Raw genomic sequence first — 10,299 nt, 5'->3', positions numbered from 1 at the left:
GCGGCGGCGCGCCAGGGGACTTGTCGCTCCCGGCAGCCCAGGCGGCGGCAGCGGCTTTCCCCCTTTCTATTTATTTATTCATTTATTTTTTTAATTCGTCCTCGTACCTCGTCGGCTCTCCGTGGTCCCACCCATCTCCCCCTCCTCCCACGAACAACTCTCCTCCCGACCCCAATAAACGAATAACGGGAGGAGGGCCCGGGAAGGAGCGGCGGAGGGCAGGCACCGGGAGCCGCGCGCCCCGCCGGGCGAGCCAGCGAGAACCGACAGCGCGGAGCCCGCACGCACCTCGCGCCATGAGATGGCGACGCGCCCCGCGCAGCCCGGGGGACGCCGGACCCAGGGCCCCGCGGCCCGGCGCCACCGCCGCCCGCCCGCCGCCGCCACTGCTGCTGCCGCTGCTGCTGCCGCTGCTGCTGGGGACGGCGGGCCTGGCGCCGGGGGCGGCGGCTGGCGACCGCGCGGCTCCCGCGGGGGCCTCGCCGTGCTTCCCGTCCCCGCCCAGCGCGGGCTCGGTGCGGGATCTGGCTCGGCGCGCCGCCGTGGTCATCGAGGGCAGGCTGCACCGGCGGCGGCAGCAGGGGGCACTCGACAGGGACGCGACGGCTACCGGCTGGCCCGGGGTGCGGGCCGACCCCCCGCTGCCCACCGTCCCCGGGACGCCCAGGGCGGCGGAGCCCGGGGACCCGGCGTCCTATCTGGTGAAGGTGCACCAGGTGTGGGCGGCGAAAGCCGGGGGCTTGAAGAAGGACTCTTTGCTCACCGTGCGCCTGGGGACCTGGGGACAGCCCGCCTTCCCGTCCTGCGGGCGGCTCAAGGAGGACAGCGGGTACATCTTTTTCATGGAGCCCGATGCCAACAGCAGCAGCAGCAGCAGCAGCAGCAGCAGCAGCAGCAGCAGCAGCACGCCCGCCACCTTCCGAGCCTCGTTCCCCCCTCTGGAGACTGGCCGCAGCATCAAGAAGGAGGTCGGCCGCGTGCTGTGCAAGCGGTGCGGTAAGTTCCCCGCCCCGGGGCTGGCGGGCGGGCCGGGGGGCTCAGAGACCCGCCCCGACGGCCGCTGGACAAGCCTCGGGTCCGGCGCTGGACTCCAAGCTATCCAGGAGGGGAAAGGAGCTTGGCGAGGGCCATTTCTCCACATGGCAGTCTCAGAGACTGTGTCACTGGGGAAAGCCCAAGTTTAGTTCCTGGTTGGGGACCGCCTGAAACTTTTCAGTCCTTTGGGGTTTGGTTAACTGACTCGGACCGAAATGTGCCTGCTGCTTTCTTTGTGGATTGTTGAACTTGACTGTTGTCCAGAGCTACTGTCCATGAGTCTTCTGAAGGAGGAAGTAGGAAGGGTGCGCCCTGCAGGGGTCTCATACCCTTCCTTCAGTTTTGATCCTCACTGTAGCCATGAGAATTTCGGGGGCTGTTTGTGTCTGTGGAGAGCTCTGACCAGGAAAGGACAGTACCACGGGCGCCATGCCCCCAAACAGGTGGTAGAGTTTTCGGTTAAGTCATGTCCAACAGATAGGTGCATTGTTTTTATGTGAGAACTATAAAGGGAATATTTTTTTCCTTTGGTCAAATCATGGCAAGAATTTTCTTCTTCATGTTCTGGTTAGGCGGATGTGTTGGCACTTAGGTGAAGCAGGTCAAATGAACTGAATTTTGGAGACTCAGATGCAGGTCGTAAGAATTTTGGAAGTTTAGCAGTTTCATAGACTTTCCCTACCCGCTCGATTTTACCACTGAAAAGTATTCATCCCTGGACTGTGTCATATTATCAGGCATGAGAAATTAGCTGGTAATCTAATTATATGTCTGTCTGATGTAGCATTGCATCTATGCCATTTATAAAATTATTTCTGGGATCTACATATCTACATTATTTACTGATTACCAGATAATCACTAACATATAGCAGGGTTCCTTCTCAAACCGCAAATTAACATGATTACACATTACAAATTCTAATATGCATAATAGCTTTTTTTCCTTAGTTTTCACATATTTATCTAATGGAAGGCTGGATTAACTGAATTTTCACAAAACAGCATCACGCCATGTTTTGTCTTCCCATGATGCAAAGTGTGCCAGTTATTTTAAATTTATATTTAGTGGTGACCAATTATTAAAATTTCTGGTTGCCATGTGTGGGGTTTGTGTCCTGCAGTGAGTTAATACTTGACGGCTTGGTTTTAATGACAGTCAAGAGCATTGCTCACCCACAGTTCCTTCATGTTAACAGTGTACCAGAGACCTGTTAAGACGGCACCCACTCTGTAGATGGAAGCTGTTCACAGTGGTGCTGAGGACAGCTGCGCAGAGTTGGGATTCCCTGCCACTGGCTGACAGATGTCACTGTGAAACACGGGGAGTGCTCTGCTGGGAGTTGTCTTAGGAGGGCCCAGGAGAGCTCTGCACTATTGCACCGCAGCTTAGGGCTATTCTGGTGAAGAATCTGAGACAAAACCTTTAAGCCATGCCACAGTCCAGTTTTCACATGTTTTATTAAATGTAATTCAAGAAGGATTTTGACTTTACCCTGAACCAGATGAGTTTCACCTCATTTACTATACATGCTGGGAAGTTAATACAGAGGGGACTATAGTCAGCAGTAATGCCTAGGATTGGGCTGTATTACTAGATTAGCAATGGTGTTAGTTATGACTTTTAACTAGAAACAAATGTCAGACTTTAACGTTAAAATTCTCACAAGCATTCAGAGACCATTTGGACATGGAAGTTCATATTGTTGGAGGAATCATTATATTTTGTGTTTTTAAGGGGTGAAATATGTATTGAAGGCCAGTAGTTTTGCCTTTTTATTTGCTAGTCAAAGGGAATGAGTACACAGGAGTAAATTGTGGCATGTCAAGAAAAAAAATGTTTTCTTTTTTTTTCTTCTTCTAAAGTACTGGGACTCTGCCTGCATGCAACTAAGTAGAAGAAGAAATCATGAAATTACTGTGTTAAGTTTGTTTAATTAGTGTGTTTGGTAATTTTATTATTACACAATTCAAAGAAGGGTGTTATATGACACCTCATAGAAAGGTTTACTTCAGAACTGAGTGAAAGTGTGCTAGAAGTTTCTCTTGCATTCTCACCCACAAGCTGTTTTCTATCATGTGAACTCAGTAAGTCCATAGTTGATTATTTGGGTGTAAAAGGTGTTCTGGTGGTTGTATGTTTGAAAACTTGTGAGTTCACCAAATTGTGTGGTCTTAGTTAACAATGCATTCAGAGCCTATCAAGAAAAGGGTGCAGACAAGTGGAAAGTATGGATTGAGAGGGTCTGGTCTGTCCTAGTTGAGCTGTTTCTGTGCCTTCTGGTGAGATTTCAGGGAGAGTGGTGACACCGAAAGTCCTTGTCTAGTGACACGAAGCTGCCTTAAGGGTGTGACCATTGTGTGCAAGCTCCAGCCATGGTGGGGGCTAGAGAAGGGATATAGCAAAGTCATTTTGTGATATCATACCCAGAGGATCAGTTTCCAGAGCTCATGCTCTCAGCTGTGCAGTCTGCTCCACGTTGCTTACTGGTGTAGAAACTATGCACGCAACAGACCAGCTGTAGGTGAGCTAGCAGAAAGCTCTTCTAGACCCTGCTGCTTGCCACCATTCACTATAAACTCTCCGATAGTGTCTCTTACAAAATAAACTCTTTGAAAAGCAGACATGTTGCAGTAGAAACTGTTAGTGTGTTTTATTAGAGGACAAGATAGAATTTCATAGGTTGTTTTCTTTATAGCTGAAGTTTAAATAAATCACACTTTCTTTATAGTTATTTAAATTCTTCTTGGTCTTTGCTTTTTCTCTCACTCACTGAATCATCTGAGAAATATTCCTTGGTTCTACATTCCTCAGAAGACAAAATAATTGGCTCTTCAATTAAATTTCTGTTGTTGATACAAGTCAGTTTGATGTGCTACACTTTGTTTTCAAAGCACTGTGGTTGTTCTGACAAAAAAACAATTCCAAAGGATGCAGATGATGAATAGCATCTAGAACTGAATCATGCCAGATTTGCACATTGTGCTGTCACAAACTACTGTAAGTCTGTGCATCATATGATGCCAGAATGAAGACGTGTGCTTGATGTGGTAAATGTGCTTATCAAATATTTATGATAAATGTTACATACTCTTTCTGATTTTCTCAATCATTGTTTCAAAAAGTGTGCTGACCTGTGGTGTTATGAAAACAGAAAAAATTCTACAGGGATTTTCCAGTCAGTATTGAAAAATATTCTTCTTAATAAAAGCTGTATTAGGTAAGTAGTAATAGGAACAGATGCAGCTTGGCTGTTTGTATTTCATGAATACAATTGTACATTTAATTTCCCAAGTGTTTGTGACCACTCTCTTTAAGCCATATAAATCTTGCTGTCAAAAACCGATACTGGATTCAACCACCTTCTTTTGTGGAGAGAAACTGTGTATGTATTTATTTATACTTGTATTATTAAAATGAAACCAAGATAGGCCATTTGGGGAAAGGGATCTTTAGAATAAAAACATTTTAAAAAGTGAATTTAAATATTTGAGTTAGAATCTTTTACTAGCCTTGGGGGATAGTTCTCATCAGCTGTGGGAGGGCTATAAATCCCCTGACTCTAGGGAAAGTTTTACCACATGTCATAATGCATTAGCCAAGACCGGGAAGCTTAAGTATCCCTGAGACTAACACATTGAGCTCTGTGTCTCCTGGCCTGTATATTTATAGTAAATGAGAGCAGAAGATATGGTTGGGTGGGTTACTGCCCTTGTTAAATGTAATCTATGCATTGTTCAGGAAATATCCTTTGCTTCAGTACTCATTTTCTTTCTGTTGTTTTTCTTAATTATAAAATAAAATACTTTAATGCCCATTTTAACATTTCAGAGACAATTCATAAACTGGCCAGATGTTCAAGACCTTCAAATTCTCAACTGCCTCTAGTACTTGGGCGTATAGTTTCCTTTTATTGTATTGTATTATTTATTTAAGAGATAGAGAAAGAGAAGTAGAGAGAGAGAATAGGCAGTCTAGGACCAAGAGCCACTGCACATGACCTCAAGATACATCTTGTGCATCAGGCTTTATGTGGGTACTGGGAATCGAACCTTGGTCCTTTGGTTTTGGTGGCAATCATATTAACTGCTACACCATCTCTCCAGCCCTATTTTATTTTATTTTTATGAGAGAGAGAGAGAAAGACAGAGAGCTGGGAGGGGGAGTTGAGAAAGATTGAGAGAGAGAGAGAGCACCAGGGCCTCCAGCCACTGAAATTAACTCCAGATGTGTGTGCCACCTTGTGCGCATTCATGACTTTGTTCATCTCTATTACATGGGATCTGGGGAGTCAAACATGGGTCCTTAAACTTCACAGGCAAGTTCCATAATCTCTAAGCCATCTCTCCAGTCAATAATGATGATGATGATGATGATGATAATGATAATAAAAATAATAATAATATAATACAAACAAGAAGTATGCTATGAAGATTCTTACTGGGTTGAGCACTTTGTTACAAAAAGCGAGATTTGTAGTATGCGGTAGTCAGTTTTCATAAGGAAGTGAAAACCTTTTTTTTGAAAAAAATTATTATTTGCTAGGAGAGAGGGAAAATGAGTAAATATAAATGGGTGTGCCGGGGCCTCCTGCCACTGAAAATGAACTCCATATGTATTCATCCCTTTGTGCATGTGGCCTTACATGGGTAGTGGGGAATTTAACCTGGGCCATCAGGCTTTAAAAGCAAGTTCCTTTAACTGCTGAGTTCTCTCTCCCTCCCTGAAAACCAGTTAAAAATATATCTTTATGTGTTCATTTGAGAGAGAGAGAGAGAGAGAGGGAGAAATATACAGAAAGAGAATCAATATGGGCACACCAGGACCCCCTGCCCCTGCAAACAAACTTCAGACTCATGTGCCACTTTGTGCATCTGGATTTTTGGGGGTACTGGGGAATTGAACCCAGACAGTCAGACTTTGCAAGCAGTGCCTTTAACAGCTGAGCTATCTCTCCAACCCCCAAAACCAATTTTTAATGTTTTTATTTGTAAGTAACTGAGTAGGTATTATGGACAGTTCTAAATTCATATATGAATGCTTTGAATTTATGTTTGCATACTTTAACTCTGTTTATGTTAGCATAAAATTTAAGTGAAAATTAAAGTAACATTATGACAGAATGTAAGACTTAGCTAGTTACCCCATTCTGTCCAAAAAAAATCACTGTATTTACTTACTCCAACAGCTGCTTATAGGTGCAACTTGTTGAAATGTAAATTTGAATGCACTGAGAGTTGGAAGAGTGCACAAGTCTCATGAAGTTTAGGAATTACTCCAGTTAAGATGCTGTCCTTTAGGTTGCCTGTGCCTCCTTAGTGCTGTAATGCACTTGAGACAAACCTATTTCAGAAGGCTAAATGACACTTAAGGTTGAAGTAGTAAAAAGAGATTTGGGGGCTGGAAAGATGGCTTAGCTGTTAAGGAGCTTGCCTATGAAGCCAAAGGACCCAGGTTTGATTCCCAGGGACCCACGTAAGCCAGATACACAAGGTGGTACATGCATTTGGAGTTCCTTTGCAGTGGCTGGAGGCCCTGGTGTGCCATTTTTCTACCTCTCTCTCTGACTTTCTTAAATAAATAAATTAAATTAAAAATATTTTTAGAAGAGTTTTTGGTTAGTTAAAACCTAAAAATGGATTGATTGTTTTTTGTCATTATAGATCCATTTGTTAGGAATAAGTTTTCTAGTGGATCCCTGCCATCCAGGTATGTGAGTGGTAGTTTGTATCACATTCTGAACTTCTTTAAGAGAACTAGTATATATTTTTTTCTATGGAAAAAATGTTCCTAGAAAACTCTTTTTCTAACCATGATTTAACACATTTGGACCTAGTAAAATGTATACCTTATTTTTTTCATAACTGGTAAGACAGAAAGATGTTCTTTTTTGTTTTTTTTGTTTTTTGTTTTTTTTTTTTTTCTCACAGGTTGGAAGGCACATGGGAGTGTCCTGTCACCTATTTCTTTACCTGGGTTTCTTTTGTGGTTTCCTTTTATCTGTATCTCCCTTAGTGTGATACTGAAAGGAAAAACTTAGAAACAATGGGTGGAAAGGGAGCCTTGGTGTGTGCCTACAGGCTTGTGCTCATCAATAGACTAGCCAATCTCAACATGGAATTTGGCTGTACATGGTTCAAATAAGTTGGCAAATAGGGTATTGAGATTACAATACCATGAATACAAGTGAACCTTTTGTTCCTCATTAGTTTCTTGTCTATCCCACGAGGATACAGATGATCATCTGCATTGAATGTCTAGTTTGAGGCTCTCCCTCCAAAGCCCTAAGGTCTGTTGCCTGCCTCAGGATTTGGGGAACATTAGGAGAGCTCAGAGTAGTATGCAGTTTGGGAGGTGGTGACCAGGTTTAGGAGGTATCAGTAGGCAGGGAGAACTAGTGGAGGAAATTGTTTGATTTTGGCTCCACTGTGGCAGAAGAAGATGTGATATGAACAGATTCTAGAACAAAAGAACATGCCTGCTTAGGGCATTAGAGTGTTAGTTCTGCATGTACCCGAGGCCAGAGCATGGAAAGGATGCTGTTAACATATGTGCAGTCCTGTGTGGTTTGATAACTTTGGGAAACTCTCAGAAGTACCGTGTCAACCTAAATCTGTGTCTTTAGTTTGGAAACTACTATTAAGGCCAAGGGAGCTTCCATATTTCAGGGTTAACTCAAGCTGCCATTCACTGAGGTTATATCTTTGCCTTTTTGGTGGCTTTAACTTGATTTTGTGCATAAATTAAATATTCACTTAAAATGTTTTAAATAACAAGTGACTAGCATAGCCCAGCTAGATGTATGATGGCAGGAACTACATTTAGAAGGAAAAAGGAAACTTCTGATGCTTTCTCATCAGATCACTTGTTTGATGTGGTAGGGATCGGTGGCAGTCATGCCTACTGGCATGTAGTTGTTGCTCTTACTACCCAAAACCTCTGAACTGATCTTGAAGCTTTGAAAAAATGTTATTGAGTTATTGAGTTTATTTTTCTTAAATTACATTTGGATACTTTTTTTTATTAATTTGTTTTATACTCAGTGAATACAGTCAAGTTGGTACCATTGTTAGGCTCATCCATGTCCTATCCCATCCCCCTGGACCCTACTTGTTGAGGTATATGTGTCATGCTTTGTGGAGTTAGCCCATGGTTATAGGTAGGAGAAATGTCTCTGCATATCATGACTCAATGAGTGGCTTTGACACTCTTTCCGCCCCTTACATGTAATTTATAGCCCAGTATTAGGTAAAACTCCTCATGTTGTAAATATATGAAAGTACACAAGAGATCTGAATGATTAAAAAAGCCCTTCCACTGTTTTGAAAGCTATTCTTGTACCATTCCAACTCATTTTGATTCCCCAGGCCAGCATTCAAAAGAGATAAGCTCACCTTTTTATTTTCTTCTGGTGTACAATAATCTTAGTCTGTAATTTATACTTTGTGATGAAATTTAGTCATTGCACTGCTTGTGTCCCTGGGAATTAATTTTTTTAATGAGTTACTTTTACATTTCTTCTTTTTATCTTCGTATCAGTTCTCTGTTAGGGCTGCAGCTGGAGCAGCATGTGATATTTAGGCTGCAGTGAAGTGTGGATCCAGTATTTTACAACCTGAGCTTACCCTGGAGCCACCATAGGAGATGCAGGGCTGCATTTTCTCCCATTGAAGGAGCATTCTAGCTATTCCTCTGAATGGAACATAGCATTGATGAAGAGGAATTGAATAGCTGGGTTTGCTTCATGAAAGTCTTTTCACCCTAGGTGATTCTGGAAGTTAGATCCCTTGGCTGCCAGGATGGGGGGAGGCTCTGCTCAGAGTGGATGCTCCCAGGATCTGATGTTACAACACCTCAGTCTCACCACATCGAGCTTGCCCAGGCACTCCTGCAATGCTCATTCTCTTCATTGTCTTCCTCTGTCATAGGGATTGGTCACACCTTGTCCCCAGAAACACTGATGACTTTTCTTTCACTGGGGTGGGATTTATACTTTTAAAATTCTAGCATTTTGGAATATAGTCTTAATCTGGTCAGCAGATATTTTTTAATTGAGGAAAAAATGTTTACACTTAACTATCTAGATCTAGTTTGGTGGCATTAAGTATTCAGATTGGCATACAACCATCATCACAGTTCATCCCCCAGAACATTTTAATCTCCAATGTGGAATTCTGTTGCATTAAATAAGGATAAATGTCCTTATCCTCCACCTCCCATCTCTGGAAACAAGCTCTGTACTTTCTTTATGAGCATGACTATTTTGTATAAATGAAATTGTGCAATATTTGTCCTTTTGTGACTGGATTGTTTCACTGAACATGTCTTCAAAGTGTACCCATGTTGTAACACATATCAGAATTTTCCTCATTTTGAAAGTTGAATAATATTTTACTTTGTATATTTTATTTGTATACTACATTGTGTTGATTTATTTGGGTTATTTCTACCTTTGGCTATTGTGAATAATGCTGCTATGAACATGGGTATAGAGATATATCTGCTTGCCTTTCTATTTTCCATTTTTAGGAAACAACATGCAGTTTTATACAGTAGATATACACATCACATTCCCACCAGTAGTGCTTAGAGGTTCTAATTTCTTGACATCCTCACCAATTAATGTTGCTTTGGGTTGTTTTGATAGTAGTCATCCTGGTGGGTGTGAAGGGGTGGTAAGTGGTTTGTGTATTTGTCGCTTTGTGTACAAAGTAAGCATCTCTAATTATATTGTTAAGAAACAAAAGTTCTCAGAAAACAGAGGTGTTCATCCTTTCAGCTCTTAATTTGCATAGCATTTAGAGTCCTGAATCTGAAGTCATCAAGTAATAAAGAGAGAACAGACAATGGCTTAATAAAAAACAATGAGAGGTTTAAAAAATAAAGTTAGAAAAATTTCCTTAATGCTAACCATAAAATATTTTTTCTACCTATCCTGCCGTTAATTTAGTCTAAAGAGGTACCTTAAACATATGGAATTGATTTCAGGTATTCATTACCTTTCCTATTTTTTCTTTCTTTCTGGTTTTCCTGTTTATATTCCTGCATATTGACCTAATCTCCTTTCATTAGCTGCTGAACTGGAGTGAGTCATTCTAACATGCTGCTGATATGAAATTGCTCAGTGTCTTAGGACACACCATGTGACCATAGGTGCTTGCACTCAGTGTCCTCTTCAGTACAAGCTGAACCTCACCTTCCTCTTCTCACACATGAGGAATATTCACTATGGTCCAGTCCCAGGTCTCATGGGTAGGCTTGTGC

General features: G+C 42.4%; 1 protein-coding gene across 10 annotated transcripts in view; it reads left to right on the top strand.

The window, feature by feature from the left end:
* The first annotated feature begins 296 nt into the window (after positions 1 to 296).
* Positions 297 to 10,299, top strand: part of Nrg1 (neuregulin 1) — a 1,129,183-nt gene continuing 1,119,180 nt past the window's right edge. For all 10 annotated transcript variants that reach the window (XM_045158416.1, XM_045158415.1, XM_045158414.1 and 7 more), the window contains exon 1: positions 297 to 996. In XM_045158416.1, coding sequence (XP_045014351.1) covers positions 297 to 996 — 700 coding nt within the window. The remainder of the gene's footprint in view (positions 997 to 10,299) is intronic.

The sequence above is a fragment of the Jaculus jaculus genome, chromosome 9 (assembly GCF_020740685.1).
Source record: "Jaculus jaculus isolate mJacJac1 chromosome 9, mJacJac1.mat.Y.cur, whole genome shotgun sequence".
NCBI classification, from domain to species: Eukaryota; Metazoa; Chordata; class Mammalia; order Rodentia; family Dipodidae; genus Jaculus; species Jaculus jaculus.
Note: the sequence above shows the minus strand (reverse complement) of the source record. Positions and strands in the feature narration are given on the sequence as shown.